Source organism: Sporothrix schenckii (assembly GCF_000961545.1).
Source record: "Sporothrix schenckii 1099-18 chromosome Unknown Cont44, whole genome shotgun sequence".
Taxonomy (NCBI): domain Eukaryota; kingdom Fungi; phylum Ascomycota; class Sordariomycetes; order Ophiostomatales; family Ophiostomataceae; genus Sporothrix; species Sporothrix schenckii.
Genome location: NW_015971145.1, coordinates 626,231 through 642,371, shown reverse-complemented (window position 1 = coordinate 642,371; position 16,141 = coordinate 626,231). Strand labels below are relative to the sequence as shown.

At 54.5% G+C, this 16,141-nt stretch overlaps 4 protein-coding genes across 4 annotated transcripts; 2 read left to right on the top strand and 2 right to left on the bottom strand.

Moving 5' to 3' along the window:
* Window positions 1-859: 859 nt before the first annotated feature.
* On the top strand, window positions 860-2,437 carry SPSK_09099 (acetyl-CoA hydrolase; the record flags this gene model as incomplete). Its single annotated transcript, XM_016735678.1, has 1 exon — window positions 860-2,437. One exon carries the CDS (start codon window positions 860-862, stop codon window positions 2,435-2,437), a length of 1,578 nt encoding a protein of 525 aa, XP_016586935.1.
* A 1,673-nt stretch (window positions 2,438-4,110) lies between these two features.
* Window positions 4,111-8,328, bottom strand: SPSK_08320 (CDC25 protein; the record flags this gene model as incomplete). The annotated part of the gene is made up of 1 exon (XM_016734921.1): window positions 4,111-8,328. The coding sequence occupies one exon, from the start codon at window positions 8,326-8,328 to the stop codon at window positions 4,111-4,113; it is 4,218 nt and encodes a 1,405-aa protein (XP_016586934.1).
* Window positions 8,329-8,799: 471 nt separating this feature from the next.
* Window positions 8,800-9,350, top strand: SPSK_09897 (uncharacterized protein; the record flags this gene model as incomplete). The annotated part of the gene is made up of 2 exons (XM_016736464.1): window positions 8,800-8,858; window positions 8,894-9,350. 2 exons carry the CDS (start codon window positions 8,800-8,802, stop codon window positions 9,348-9,350), a joined length of 516 nt encoding a protein of 171 aa, XP_016586933.1.
* A 2,834-nt stretch (window positions 9,351-12,184) lies between these two features.
* Window positions 12,185-12,415, bottom strand: SPSK_10941 (uncharacterized protein; the record flags this gene model as incomplete). The annotated part of the gene is made up of 1 exon (XM_016737171.1): window positions 12,185-12,415. One exon carries the CDS (start codon window positions 12,413-12,415, stop codon window positions 12,185-12,187), a length of 231 nt encoding a protein of 76 aa, XP_016586932.1.
* Window positions 12,416-16,141: the final 3,726 nt, after the last annotated feature.

The following is a 16,141-nucleotide window of genomic DNA, read 5'->3' as shown; positions in this document are numbered from 1 at the left end:
TTGACTCGTCATTCTTTGGGCCTTTTGCCCCCCTCGCTGAAATTGTGTTCGCGTGTCAATCAGAGTGGCAAACGCGAGAACATTTCCTGCTTCGTATTCATATCGATAAGAGCCTCGTCCAAGACGGCCCATGGGTCAAGTCAGGGTGCAATGGACGAACGGGACTTTTGCACCAGTTGGCGTGCTGTGAGCGGCCCAGAAATAGGTGTGGCCTGGATCTAGTTCGGCTGCCGCTCGGTAAAAGGCAAATGAAGAGCCGTGCTGCTGCTGTTGCTGGTGTGGAGCATCGAAGCTGCCAATCGACGTCGGCCGTTGGCTCTTGCCTTACTACAAAGAACATGACGTCTGCTTAGCGTCCAACGCGCCGGCGCAACAGCGGCAGCAAGAACGACCAAGCAAAAGTGAAGATACCCGTCATACGGACGAACAAAGAAGGAACCAGGAACCATCACAAATCAACCACAAAAGGGGGTTGGAATCGGCACAAGAGCGTCTTCGGCCCTTCGTCGCCGACATCCTGAATCTGTGCCTCTTACCACACACTCCAGCTCCTCCCGAATCACGCATTGGGCTGTCCAGTGCCGTTGCGATATCACGCGAAACCGGTGCCGCCGGCCTTGTTCTCCGCCATCCCCATTGAAGCTATATTTGGCCTCCCTGAACGGTCTTCGTTTCCTTTTTCTTTTCTTTTTCTTTCCCTTTGCTTTTGCTCTTCTGTTCTTTCCCCTCCTTTTCGTCTCTTTCCCTTTCTTCGTCTCCTCCTTTCCCCGTCTTTTCTTTCGTCCTCTTCTCGTCTTCCCCAGACCCCAGACCATCTCCCCTCCCCCCCCTCCCACCCTCTCCTCATCCTCCTCACATCATGGCATCCGCCGCCCTCAAGTCGCGCATCCAGCGCGCATCCATGCTCGCCAAGGTGTGCCAGCCGCAGGACCTGCTGCACCACTTCCCCAACGGCACCTACATGGGCTGGTCCGGCTTCACCGGCGTCGGCTATCCCAAGAAGATCCCGACGTTCTTGGCCGACCACGTCGAGAAGAACAACCTGCAGGGCCAGCTGCGCTACTCCCTCTTTGTCGGCGCGTCCTCGGGCGCCGAGACGGAGAACCGCTGGGCGGCGCTCGACATGATTGAGCGCCGCTCGCCGCACCAGGTCGGCAAGTCCATCGCCAAGGGCATCAACGACGGCTCCATCAAGTTCTTCGACAAGCACCTGTCCATGTTCCCCGTCGACCTGGTGTACGGCTACTACACCAAGGACCGCCCCAACGGCCACCGCGGCCTCGACGTGGCCGTTGTCGAAGCCACCGACATTCTGGCCGACGGCAGCATCGTGCCGGGCGCCTCGGTCGGCGCCACGCCCGAGCTCATGCAGATGGCCGACAAGATCATCATCGAGGTCAACACGGCGCTGCCCAGCTTCGAGGGCCTGCACGACATCACCACGACAGACCTGCCGCCGCGGCGCAAGCCGTACCTGATCACGGCCGTCGAGGACCGCATCGGCACCACGTCGATCCCGCTCGACCCCGAAAAGGTCATTGGCGTGGTCGAGTCCGACTACCAGGACCAGACGCTGCCCAACGCGCCCGGCGACGCGGCCGCCTCCCAGATCGCCGGCCACCTGATTGAGTTCTTTGAGCACGAGGTCAGCCACGGCCGCCTGCCGCCGTCGCTGCTGCCGCTGCAGTCGGGCATCGGCAACATTGCCAACGCCGTGATCGGCGGCCTGCAGAACGCCCAGTTCTGGCACCTCAAGGTGTGGACCGAGGTCATCCAGGACACCTTTTTGGACCTCTTTGACTCGGGCCACCTCGACTTTGCCACGGCCACGTCGATCCGCTTCTCCCCCGACGGCTTCAAGCGCTTCTACGCCAACTGGGCGTCGTACAAGGACCGGCTGCTGCTGCGCTCGCAGCAGGTGTCCAACAGCCCCGAGTTGATCCGCCGCCTCGGCGTCATCGGCATGAACACCCCCGTCGAGGTCGACCTGTACGCCCACGCCAACAGCACCTGCGTCAACGGCTCGCGCATGCTCAACGGCCTCGGCGGCTCCGCCGACTTTTTGCGCAACGCCAAGTACTCCATCATGCACACCCCCTCCGCCCGCCCCTCCAAGTCCGACCCCCACGGCATCTCCTGCATCGTGCCCATGTGCACGCACGTCGACCAGACCGAGCACGACCTCGACATCGTCGTCACCGAGCAGGGCTTGGCGGACGTCCGCGGCCTCAGCCCCCGCGAGCGCGCCCGCGTCATCGTCAAGAAGTGCGCCCACCCGCTGTACCAGCCCATCCTGAGCGACTACCTCGACAAGGCCGACGCGTACTGCCTGAAGCGCGGCATGGGCCACGAGCCGCACCTGCTGTACCAGGCCTTTGACCTGCACCGCGCGCTGGACGAGCAGGGCAGCATGCTCAAGTTCAACGGCTGGAAATAGACGGTACCCCTCACGGGAGGGGCCGACGGGACCAAGGACACGGGAACAAAGGAAAGGACAGAACTCGTGGAAACGACATAACGACACCTTCAGGGCATCCAGGATACGTCAAGTAAATAGCAGGGTGGAAAGAGATAAGGGGGAAGGAGTGCCACAAGCCATACCGTATATATAAATTGAATGAAAATTGCAGCTAGCATGCGTGATGAAGCGAGAAGGTGAAAAAGCGTCAACAATGGAAGACAACTGGCCATTCAGCATCGGTTCGGAGATCAATGGCCGTCAATCAAGTAGTGTGTCGTCGACAATCCGCTGTAATTGCGTCGTATCCAAGATCCAAGTGGATGTCTGCAGAATGACATAGAAACCTACAATGCGTCAAACATTGAAAAAAAAGAAGAAAAAAAAAGAAAAAGAGAGTAAAGGAGAGTACGCCAGAAGATGCAAAAAGGGGCCGTAGAGACATTGGGGGTTGCCAGATTTAACAAGACGAAGAATGGGAGAGACGAGAGCCACATGCGGTTCCCCGAGGAGAAAGGGAAATTCGCATTGTTAGCACATGCAGAAGGATGGTAATCTGCGCTGTTCTCCTCTTTCGACCCGCTAACCCGACGCGGCACGTGCTATCTACATAGGGACCCAATTGATCGTGTGTCCTTCCAATATGTGACAGTGCCTTGCAGGCAACTGCCTCCCGCCAAATCTGCAGATAAGGCCTGGCCAAAAAGGGGCCACAAGCACTGCCAAAGCAGGTCATTTCACTGTACTACGCCGTGTCTGTGCTGCTCACAGGCAGACTACCAAATTCACTTGCAGCACGCATTATTCACTTCTCAATGCACGGGAAAAGTTTATATAGTAACGTAATTTAATTTTAGTTAGAACCATTTGTTCGCTGAAGCTGGCGGGTGCGAACCCGGTATCCAAGCCAGCACACTATTTTGACAGTTGTGTATAGTAGCAGCAGTTGTTTGCTTTTTCCCGAGGTGGGTTTCCCCGTTTTGTATCCCATTCGTTTGGTTTTGGGCCTGTCCAAAGTAAGATGGAGGAATGGAAAAAAGAATCCTGAAAGGGGGTCGATAACCCCGGCGCCCAGTATCAGACACCCGAATATATAAGAGACAAAAGATGGATGAAAACAAAGCAGCAAAAACTCCCCATAGTTGTTTTTTTCCCTGCCGAACACACCAAAGCGCGCCACCAAACCCAAAAATACAATGACAGAAAGAGGGGACAAAAGAAGCGCTCCCAGCTGCCGAGCTCCGAAGCTCTTTGATCTTGTCAAAAAGTCCCAGACGGTTGCCCGCAGAAGAAACCATGTGCAATGAGCTGTATAAAAGAAAAGAAAAAAGGTAAATAGGAAAATGAAAGGAGATAAGAAAAAAGTAGAAAAAGTCTGCTAGAGAATGCGGCCGTGAGCAATACATATGATATGACATGTAGAGGCGTAACAGCCATGATCAGAGCCAAATATAAAAACAACAGAAAGGAAGGATCGAATCGGAAGGGTGGCGAGTTTAGGGGAGAAGTAAGGGAAAGAAGAAAATAAAGAGAAAATGGGTATCATTTAGAAGGCGTAGAACGATGCAAAATGGGCCAGATGTAATAGAATGAAAGAAACGGTGAAAGTTGAGGGAGGAGACAGGAGAGAGTGTGTATGTGTGTTGGTAAGATTAGTTTGCGCCGTTCGACGCGTTGTTGGCTGCATTGTTGGCATTGCCACCGCGCATCCAGGCAAAGAGGTCGGTGCGAGACGAAGACGACTCCTTGATCGAAGGCGCCGCCGTGGAAGCGGCCGATGTGCCGGCGTCCACCACCGACTTGATCGCCGATTGGTTCTCGCGCGGCTCCAGCAGCAGACTCTTGCGGTAGTAGGACACCTGCATGTTGTTGCCGGGCGTCTCGAGTTCGCGCACACGCGTAATCTGGCTGGCAATCCAGTCCTGGATGTCCGGGACTTCAATCAGGCGGTATGGGATCTGGAAGCGCTGGAGCTCGCCAATGATCTTGGCCGTGCGCGTGTGCTTGTCAAAGTTGACCACCGTCATGCCCGAGCCGTTGGAGCCGGCGCCATTGGGCTCGCCGCTATCCTGGCCAGGCAGCTGCTTGGTCGCCGGGTTGCCAATGTCGACAAACGTCAGATCCGTCAGGTACATGCCAAGGAACGGCAGGCAGGGCGGCACGTGGTCGTGCAGGCGGCCGCGCAGGACCTTGTTGTTCTGCGCCGGCTCCACAATGGCCTGCAGCATCTTGAGCATCTCACGGCGCTTGGGCGAGATCACATCCCACGTGCGGCGGAGACGGCTAATGGTCGAGCTGTTGAGGCTGCAAATGATAGCCATCAGCGCATCGTAGTTGTGCAGCTCGTAGCACTGGTGTGCAATCTTGATCCACTGTTTGATGACGCTGGCACGCTTCTTGACCTCGGGGTACTGCAGGATGGTGTCGGCCACCAAGTTGGAGAGGTCCGTCGACAGAGCCGTCATGGCCTTGACGTTGGGCGAGTCCCGGCCGCCCTTCTTCATCCACTGCGAACCGAGAAGCTCCTCGGGCATGATGGCGCAGAAAATGCTCATCTGACGCATTGTGATCTGCCGCGCAAACTCGAGCGGGTCAAAGTCCATGATGATGGGGGCGGTGCCGCCCATCTTCCAGTTGGACAGGCCGTGCTGCAGGCTCTTGGACATGTTTGTGGGCGGCAGAGGCGTCTCGAGAGGAACGTACTGCGAGATGGACGTGTTCGTCTTGCCCATGGACGACACCAGGCGGGGGACCAGGGTGACGTCGCTGGAGCTGACACGCTGCGCCAGCTCAAGCAGGCGGCGGCCAGCAGAAGGCAGGACGAGGCCCAGTCTGTGCTCGGCAAAGGGGACAATAAAGGCCAGCGCCTCACGGTCCGTCTCGTCGCGCCAGTGCGATTCGAGCCAGCCCTTGAAGGCGTTGTACACGCGGAGGCGAACCGGGTTGGCCATGTGCGGCGACTCGCCGACGTACTCGAAGCGGTCAATGAGGGCCTCGGTCAGCTTGATGGGTGTGCAGAACAGGCGGAACGTCAGATAGAACGTCGACACGAACATGGCGTCCGGGGTGGACTCGTGTGTCGTCAGGCGCTCCACGAGAGCCTGGAGCGAGCCACCGGTAACCTGGCCCTCTTTGTTGTACATCAGCTCGTGCGCGTAGGTGCGCTCGAGGAGCTTCGACTCAACATCCTCCTCGCCATCCTCGATGAGCGTGCCGCTACCCGTCATGCTGATGTCCGACAGAGACGGCTGGCTCTTCGGGCCGTTGTTGGCCATCTCGGGTGTTGTGGCGCGCGTCGAGGACTGCGATACAAGGCTGGACTCCGAATCGCGGCTAGCGTACGTGCTGGTTGTGCCAGAGCTCAGAGCCGTCAGGCTCTCGGAACGGAACGACGAGGTGAACTCGCCGTCGTTGTTCGCAGACGGCTCGATTGGGCTGAAGTCGTCGTTGGGCAGCAGCGTCGAAATGCGCCGCAGAGGCGGCAGTGTCGGGCGAATAAACACCTCGGGAGCCGGCGCCGTGGCCATGCTGTTGCTGTTCATGGAGCTGGTGCTGTCTTCGGCGGCAATGGAAAGAGAGCGCCGGTGGTGGGAGAAGCGCTTCTCCTCGATCGGCGACGTAACGCCCTGGGGGACTTCAGGCAGCGGCTTGTCGATGGAGGGCGTGGAACGCGTAGTGCGCTTGCTGGGGGACGAGTTGGCGGAGGAAAAGGTGGGTGCAGAGGCCGTCGTGGCGTCAACGGAAGAATTCGGTTCGTGGTTGCTGGTAAGGGAAGTAGAGAAGGTGGCCACAGAAGCAGGCGCCGCAGAGACTGACGAGGAGACAACCGAGTCGACAACGCTCGCTGAACCGCCGGCCGTCTGCGGCCGCTCGTCTTCGACAAGCGGCGCAGACGTGTCCAGGGGGCTGTGGACCGTGCTCTCGGCAGCCGCAGCGTCCAAGACAGACAGATCAAGGTCAAACGCGAGAGTGGCATCATCAAATTCATACTCGAAATCGCCAATGCGCTCAATGACCCACTTCGTTTTAGCGACACACTCACCGGTGGCCTTGACACAGTCGGTGGCGGCGCTCAGGAGACGGCCATTGTCTTGGGGCATGATGACATCCTCGACGTCCGGCATGGGGTTCGTCAGAATGTCTCGGGCAAGGCACACGAGATCGACAATGCGGTCGCACATGGCGCCACGAGATTTCAGCAAAATTTCTCGGCTGAGAGCATTGTGCGCAGAGACAACGTCGACCACCACAAGGAGCTGGCCGCCGGAAGTAGCCGATTGTTTGATTGCGAGGGCCAGGTGCGGGCGAGACTGCGACTGCAGGTGAAGACGGCCAATAAACGAGCCCAGGTAGGACAAGAACGTGTCGTGTCGGTCACTCAGCCGGTTGGACACCAGGTTCTGGGGTTGGGAGAGAGACGAGGGTCCCGCCAGCGACACACGATGAGAAATGCTCGACGAGGACATACGGTGGCTGACAAGCGGTGTCGTCTGGGAGAGACGGTTGTGGTAGCTAGCAGCGATGCTAGACAGCCGCTTGTTTACTGGTGCCACTGCTGTTGACGCAGACAACAGCGGGGTCGACGCCGAGGCGGGCATGCTCAAGCCCGCGGGCGCAGAGCTAGAGAGTGTCACAGTGTTGTCGTTGTTGTCGTTGTCGTTGTTGTTGTTGCTGTCGACTGCATTGCTGTCGACCATAACATGATCGCTTTGCCCGTCAGTGCCAGCGTTCTGGTTGGTGCCGGAACGGAAGGTGATGGCATCGGCAGGCGGCGTTGGCGGCACCGAGTTCTCCTCCAGCACAGTCGCCATAACAGCCACTGTCGGTGCACGCTGGCGGCGGTCGTCTTCCAAGACGTCGAAAAAGCGAACAGCCTTGGTGACAATCTTGAAGGCCTTGAGGATCATCTCGTCGATGATGTCGTTGGCATTCTCGGTCGAGCTGGTGGAACGCTGGTGGTCTTGCAGGCGCTTGGCCGACTTGACGAGCGACGACAACTCTGAAAGCAGCGACTTGCGGCCGCGGCGGAGACCATCATGGCGCTGGACCGCAGCCGACTCGCGCGTCAGACAGTTTGTCCGTTCCAAGAGGTAGCGTACGCCGGCGATGATGCCCTTCATAAACTCCTGGTTGCCAAAGATTTCGTTGTCGTTGACGGTCGTGCTGCGCATCAGGTCCCAGAAGTTGAGGAGCGCATTCAACAGATTGCGCATCTCCTCCGGGTCGTAGGCGTCACAGTAGTTGGTCGGCAACCAGCCGCGGGCACCGGAGGCCAGGAGGGTGCCGTCGGCCCAGCCATTCGTGTGGATGGAATGCACCAAGATCACGTCGCCCTCGTTCATCGGCAGGGTGACAGTCGAGTCAGCTGGGGAATAGCTCGGGTGGAAAGCATAGTAGGCGCGCAAGAAGTTGTGGAACACTGGTGGCGGGTCGACCATTGACGGCGACGTGTAAATGTAGTTCTCGTTGTGGTGGTAGTCTTGCGCATACTCCTGTGCGTACTCCTGTGTATACTCCTGCGCATACTCCTGCGCGTGGTCCTGGGAGTAGTCTTGCGGCGAAGCTGATGCAGTCGTTACAGCTGTCCCGGTTGCTGCCGTCGATTGTTGCCGCGGGTGGTCGCCGTGTGGCAAGCTCTCGTTGGAGCCATTCGGTGTTGCTGGCGGAGTCATTTGTGAGTTGCTGTAGACCTTGCTGGTTACGGTAGATGCAGAGAGAGTGGTGGAAGATGCAGACGATTCCGCGTGGTGAGGGTAGACGCTCAGATAGCCATCGTCGTTTGAAGAGGTCGTCGAAAAGGAGTGTTTTTGAAAAGAGAGAGGAGCCACGGAAAGGCTCGTACGCATGGGATGTTCACTCAGCATAGCCATTGCTGCTGGAAGGTCGATGAGGCCAGCACCATGAGTGTCGTTCAATTCGAATAAGACGAGCAGGATGAATATGAAGCGTCACTGTATGTTGTTTGTTGGATAGTGTGATTGATCGTACTTGCCGTCGAGGCAGAGAAAGAGCGCGAGAAAGTGCCGTCGAAAGAATGCTGATGAGTACGTCGATGAGTACGCCGACGGTTGTCGTATGTTTGGAAAAGCAAAAAAGACCTTCAAATTCACTTGGATCAGCCCCGGTCCAGACCCGACATGCGCGTCGGCTCGAAGAAAGTCGTCGCCTGGAATGCAAACGCGAGATGAAGCAGCGTCGAAAGAAAGAAGAAAGGGATAGGCCGTAGGGCGGGAAAAGGGAGCTGAAAAAAGACGCGGAGGAATGTAGAAGCTGGTGGCAGAGACCAAAGTTCAAGAGGAAGTGGAAGTGGAAGTCCAAGAGGCGCAGAGGGATTGTTAAGAATGTCAAGAGAGGGTGGGAGTGCGCTTATGAGGGAGACCACTCGAGAACCACGCCGTGGGTAAGTGGGTAGCGCATCGACACAACAGAGAGTAGTGGGCCATACTTGTGTATGGGGGCGTGTGCTTGGGCGTGGGACGCAGAGAAAAGCTCGGTTGAGGTTGGATGGGGCGTGAGGTTGTGGGCAAGCTTCGCAAGAGGATCCCCTGGGCAAGCTCCGCCCGTTGGTGTAAGACAGGGGCGTCCCCTGGCCCTCGACGTTTCGGGGGAGGGTATATCCACCCCAAGTGCCAAGGTGCAATGCAGACGAGTGTGCGGATACGTGGTGGTTCTCAAAAGAGAGCACCAAAACAAGATGAGGCAAGGCAATGACGGAGGTATTCAGTGGGACTCTGGAAAAAACTGGAAAGAGACGGAAACGTTTGCCTACCTGATGGTCACAGAAGATGTGCGCCCAATGCAGAAAAAGCAGGGTGTCGAGCCGACGGTAAACACTCAGAGGCAAGTGTGTTCCGTTTCGTCGGGACGTGTCATGAGCCAAAACTATCCCTAGTGGCCGCTGACGGACAAGACGACAAGGCGAGACTTGAGACTAGAAAAAGAGGCTGGATTTGTCAAGGCGGCCGCGGAATCGACAAGCAAAGCAGGCAGGTCGACAACAAATCGGTGAGGTCGAAAAGAGGGGAAAGAGACGGAATGAGTGACAGCGGACGACGGGGTCAGTGAGGTTTAAGAGCAAGCGAGGAGCGAGAATGCAACGGTGCTCGAGGGTTCGAGGGTAGTGCGTCTGGGTTGCTTGTATGGACAAGCCCCCCCTATCACGGACGGGCTGTTAATGCAACCAAGCGTCTGCCAAAATGGACAGACGGAGACGATCGCAGTCTGGCAAGCCCCAGAAACAAGACACATCACATGTTGTGGCAAAGGGAGCGCGGACAACACACACAAACAAACTCAAAACCGACCAGATGGACTCCGCACCGTCGTACCTTGTGCTCTGGCGTAATCGACAGTGCGTGATGATGTGTCTTGTCTGAGTGTAGTCTCGCAATTAGTTCTGTTCTGGATCCTCGCTGTCAGGCGCTTTATTGGCAGCCTTTCGATCGAAGGATGTACTTTGGTTGTATTCTATGAGCCGGCCGATCGGCAAGCGGAGCACTCGGAGAGATGTATCGGCGAGTGTCGGCCGCTGGTGCCTGTCGACGCACGATGCAGCGTATGTTTCTGAGTGGGAGGGCGAATTAGACACTGGAGAAGGGCAGGGCGAGCGAAGCAAGGGAAGCAGGGAGCGTAGTGTACGAAGTACAGGAGTGCGCATAAGCCCACAGGCGGAGGGAGCGAGGGATGGAGGGAGAGCGCGAGCGTCCGTAGATCGGGTGCGATGGAGAGACAGGAATGCAGGCCCCGCAGGTTGGAGCAACTGTGAAGCCAAAAGGACGAGCAGAATAGCTGATGACGGCTTGGTAGGTTCGATACAATTTACAGGTAGGCACTGACGAGGAAAGATCGTTCTACACATATGACGCACTCACGGGCATTCAATTGGGACATCACCACCCATCTGCCAAAGGCAGGAGCAAACAAGAGGGACAGAGCCAGGCCCAAGAACGAGTCAGTGAAAACAACTGGAGAAAAACGGGAAGGCGTGACTCTGTGGACTGAATGACGCTGCCGTAACGGACACCGTCAACACAGAAGTTGGAAAGAACGGGTCACCGTGTGGTTTGTGTACACAGCACCCAAATTGTCCAACGGACAGATGAGGAAAAAGGAGGGGAAAAGGGGGGTGCGGGTGGCTCTTTCCTGTCCCAGCCAGCAGTCCAGAAGGTTTAGTGTCTTGTTTTTTACTTGTTTCTGTTGTCGTGTTGTGGTTGTGTAGGGGCCGATTGGCTTCTGGACCCTCTGGACTCGTGCGTCCGTTTTGCAAGATATTGATGGCCTGATACCCACAGCATCCCCAGCATTAACGTAGTTTGGGAGAGTTTCCATGTTTTCGATCCCTTTAGCACCGCATCTTCCCAAGATACAAAGTACATTGCACTTGTGCTCGAAGTACGTGGCCTGACGGTGCTGGGACGCGGGACGGGTAGCGCTTTCCTTTCCCAGTGAACAACCGGTGAATACGCAGCTGTGGGCAACCCAGCGTCAAAGCGAAAGAGCGGAATCGACCTGGGAAACGGGTGGACAACGGCTCGTAACACAGCAGGTGTGACCGAACCGTTCTTTCTCCAAACTGCAAGAACCGTCCTTTCCGTCACAATACGGAATCACCACGGAAAGCGCAAGAACAGGCCCCCAAAAATAAATGGCCAGCCTGCCAGCCTGCCAGCTTGAAAAAGGGGCAAGCGGTTGCTGCGCTAGCCTAAAAAAGACAAAGGCAGGCACGAACCACACCGCGTTTCCACCGTTAGCGTACCAGCACGTCGCACCTCAGCAAAATGCAGGAGGCGACAAAAGGAACTTGCAAAAAGTGCAAAGCGAAGGCGACAGTAAAGTAAACAGTGCAAAGACCAGAGCTTCGTATATCCGTCCTGACGGCGTAATATGCAAAAATATCTGCAAATACGACGAGGATCGTCGATTGGTACTACGGTGTATTTGTAGTCCTGTTGCTGTAAGGTCCTTCTCGGTACCAATTGCGCTTCGTTCCTGCCGTTGAATTTGCCCATCCACTGGCCGTTGCGCTTTCGGCTTTTTGTCGCTCTCCGTTCAGGCCGATCTTTCCCTTTACACAGTACTGTGGTAGTGCTTGTCAGGTAGTCGCTTGTCTACCGCCTTTGACTCTGCCTCCAGTTTGCGCCCCAATTTAACGGTCGGTGGGGGAAGAGAGCAGAACCAGGGGCCGGCAAAGGCCGGTATCTTCCCAGCGTCGCATTGCCAAGCCAGAGCTGCGTCTGCCACCGTCGTTTTTCCTTTTTTTTTCCTTTTTTTTGTCTTGTCTTTTCACCTGCCCGGCTGCCCCACCTCGAGCTGTCACCGGTGGCCAGCGTTGCGTTGCTGCGACGTTGCCCAGCCCCAATCGAGCAAAAAGAAAACTGGCTTTTCATCTCGACTGTTGCACCTTTTCGGCTATGTCGCTCGTTGACACTTTTGTCCAGTTGTACTGTCTGTTGTCTCCTGTTTCTCGTCTCTTCCTTTACTTCGTATCTCTTGAACCATCCACTTGTCCGCTCGTGCCCTTTTTTCTTCTTTATTTTTTATTCGCACTCTGAATTGGTATGGCTCGTCAAAGACTCAAAATGCTCCCGTGCAGAACGACCGTCGCTGCAAAGAGGAGACAATAACACGATATTCTGATTGACAAAAACACACAACTGTAGCGACAAGAAAAATATCGTTCGATATGCCCCCACAGACTCTCGATAACGAAGGAGACGGGTATTCTGGTTAGAGCTCGGGAAGGCCCTCGCTCTTCCGGTAGTGGTTCTTGTTTTTATTTGACCTCCTCCACTTTGGGCGCTCGTTGTTAGAAATTGGACTGGGGGCCTTGGCGACCCAAGCCCAAACCCAAGCCCAAGCCCAAGGCAGTCCACAGACAAGAAAGAGAGGGGAAAGGGCCAGGAACATCGGCCGCAAGAAATCCTTCTCTCGCCGGGTATTGGTGAGAGGCATAGTCATTACCAATAGGCATTGAGCAGTGGTGTGACAAACTTGTCAAATGCGTGCTGTCCCTGGTCCTCTCTCAGTATTATATATTGTGATCTAGACGGAGCCTTTTCCGACGTCGACCGCGACCGTGGAACGCACTGCACAAGCGGTAAGCGCAGACGCGAGAACGTCGTTTACAAGTTGCTCTGTGTTTTGTTCCTCAGGTCCCGCGGTTACCCCAGCGGCCCATTGAGGCGGCCCCTTGGTTGTCCAGTCATATGTAAGAATCTTGCCGTCAGAGTCAAGCAGCGCGATTATCTTCCATGCATCTCAATATTGAACATTGCTGCACTCACTGTACCTCTACTGCATGTGTCGCGTGCGAAGGATTTGGTATCGAATGATTTGAGTCTTTTATTTGTCTTTTTCTTCGACGACTCGCTATTTAAGGGGTGTCTATGGTTTTTTTTTTAAAAAAAAAAAAAACTTAAAATTAAAATTAAATAAATAAATTCATCGTTACGCTTGCCTTTCTTGTTTGCGATTCCATTTTTATACCTCCATATAGTTCTCAAGTACAAAACAACTCAAGTAGCATCTTGTCGCGTTTAGCTTCAACTTATCAAACCACCATTCTCCGCCACGGCACTACCGAGGTGAGGACAGAGCCTTTCATCGGGTGCCCGACTTGTACATGACACGAACGGCGCACATAATGCCAACGACTGAAGAGGATGTGGTACCTAGGGTTGGGCATCTTGGAATGACTTTCAGTTTAACAGGTTTGTGCCACAGTGGCGGGCAGTAAGGCGATTGCAAACCACGGTCCGATACAGATAGCATCCCCCCTTCTGCTCATCAAACGGGTATTCGACCGTGGCTTCAGAGCATAAAAAAGCCCCCCATTGAGCTTCAAGAAAGACATCCCGGCAACCTGGTATGCTCATCCTCCACTGGACCCAACAACCAGGAACTCGTCTGTGTCGTCAAAGTCAATCACTTTCATGAACATATTTATGTATCGATTTTCGAATTGATTTTCGTATCAATTTTGCGACTCAAAGGTGTGTGGCCCACGGACTGCCAGCGGCTCAGAGCGTCTATTTCCCATCACGTTGCAAGTTGGGCGGAATGAAATGCATGTTCCCCGGATGAGTGGTCTGTCCCCTGCTCTATTACACGTAATACTCTGCCAGGGTGCCCAAAGTGAGACAAAAGAAATGACCAAAAAAAAAAAAAAATACACAACAAGGCTAGGAGAGGTACTTGTAGCCACACATAACAATAATATAAATGGAAGTACACCCTTTCCAACGTCCAGGTCGTCTCACGGCACCCACAAACCCACCACGGTCTGTGCCTGAACTAGTTTGGGAGGTGTAAACGTTTTGGGGACATCGCTTAGGTTTTAGCACGTTCAGGGGCGCTCCCGGAACCAAAGACGCCCTGACCAACAGGTCCAACAGCCACAACGGGCATAACGTCACCAAGCCGCTTGTGACAAAAGACAAAAAGCAAAGAAAGACAAAGACCAGATGGACACTGCCACACATTTCGTCCGGGTGTGCCGGATACCTTGTCCGGGCCCTGAAATTTCTCCAAACTGTTGCCAACGGTTGGCGCAATGGACAAGTTCAGGCAAGATACAAAGTACATGTACTGAGGCTGGCAGGTAATTAATACGGTGAAATATGAGTGAAAAGGGTTTTACGATGGCCAACAGACGACCTTTTGTCGACTTTCCAAAGGGCCTCGCCGTAATATCGACACCCATGGTCAGTTGGTACCCGAGTGTGACATTAGGTATGCTCGCAGGTGAGGTAAGGTCAAGTAAGGTGAGGCGACGTGAGGCGAGATGAAGCAGGGTGCGATGTGCGATGTGCAATGTGCGAATGTTCATTCCCAAGAGATCGATATCGAAACATTTGATGAATGGTGTGCTTGGGTCGGCAGTCTGTTGTTCGTCTTGCTGTCACGCTCGGTCCTAGCATAGGGCAGATATGCACAGGACTTTGTCAAACCATGGCGGAAAGGTCAGTGACAAAATAAAAGTACGCAAACAGGGACACAAAAGTACGCAACAAAAAAAAGTGGCCGATGATTGCCCTCTGTTGGGCATCGTCAAAACTCACGTGCAAGGGACTTTTGTCTCGGTGAAACCCGACCTGTTATTGGATCGTTGGAGAACTCCTCACTGAAAGCCCAACGTCTTGAAAGCAAGAAGCAAGAAGCGAGAAAGCCTGAGAAGGTTGTGGTCGATCGCGTTCACAGGCCGCGAGCTCGCACGACTTTTACGTCGATCCCCCCCCGACCTAGTCGTGCGCGATCGGTTGAAGAAAATACGTAAAAAAAGCGTCCAAGCACAGCGCCAAAAACAAAAAGTAAAATAGAGGGAGAAAAAAATACCACACTCTGCTTGATCTTTTCGTCGTTTCGTCGGTCGTCTCTTTCGTGTTTTCGTGTAGAATTGCGAGCTCTCCTCTTTCGTCGGCAAGTTAAAGGACACCGGACCATAAAAGTCCCGAAAACACACCACATACACCAGAGACCAGCGTAACCACCCACCAATCTCCAAGCGCTGCAACACTGGTCCCAGAATTCGGGAATGACCTGCGGCCCTCTTTTCCTTCTTGGGACCGCGAGTGTGGGTTTTGCCTCTCAAGTCTCCCCTCTTTTGTGATACATCTCAAAACCACGGCGGTGGTAGTACGGAGCAGGAATGCCTCTTCTTTTTGGCATCCACCTCCCATGGCCTTGGTAATTGCGACCTGCTACGCCAACTGCCTTGCTTATCGTTTCTTCTGTGTAGTCGTCTTCCTTGTCGCTGTGGCCGAACACAGACCCGACTCCAGCTCTTCGGAAAGCATGGGCCAACTACAGAATAAATTTGACAGAATCAAGGCCCCCCTCGCAGCCGAAAAGGACCAGTAAAGAAAAGGAGACAGGGAGATGAGGCACCTTTGTGGTCTTACTGTATTGCTTTCTGGATTTCTTGATTCATATACATTCTTCGACGTACTACAGGTCTTTGTTCTTTTTTGGAACACAGGCAAGTGTGCCTTGGGTTCCGGTCGGCCGTAGGCTATCGGCCTATCTGCTTATCAGCTTTCACCCGACTTTGAAGATTCCCGTCCTGGTTCCTCTAGTTTTTGCTTTCCCTCGTTTCCCACTTCGCCCTGCTTTCTTTCATTTTTCTTGTATTTTTTTTCTGCATCCCCCTTCTCGTCTGGCCCCATCTTTTCACTTTTTCCTCTTTACTGCTCCATAGACCAGGGATTCGGGTCCAGTGCAGGGGAACCCTTGTCAGGCCCCTCTGTTTCTTTCCTTTTTCCTGTTGTGCGGCCCCGTTTTACTGTGGGAAGCGGTCCTGACTCGTCTCCCCGTTAATTGGTACGGTCTGCAGATGGAAAAAGAGGTCTAAAAAAAAAGGCAATAGTGTGTACATCGTAGACCAAATCGAACCAGCCTGGCCAAGACGGAAATAGCTGCGGGAGTCGCGAGAGCCAGCAAATGGACCATGCGGTCCAGGCCGAGGCGCAGACGGTTAAGGAATCAACAGACACGAACAAAACAAAATCAGTTTCTAACAGACGGTAAAAGTAGTCTACGACTTGCCCAAGCATGGTCAGAATGCATTGCCGCACAGACAAATGGAGGTCGTTCACGGATGACGCCAATGAAGCTGTTGTCGTTTTTGCTATTCTTGAGAGATAAATAGGAAGAAGAGAGGGGAGTAGGCAACAAAAAAAAAGATGA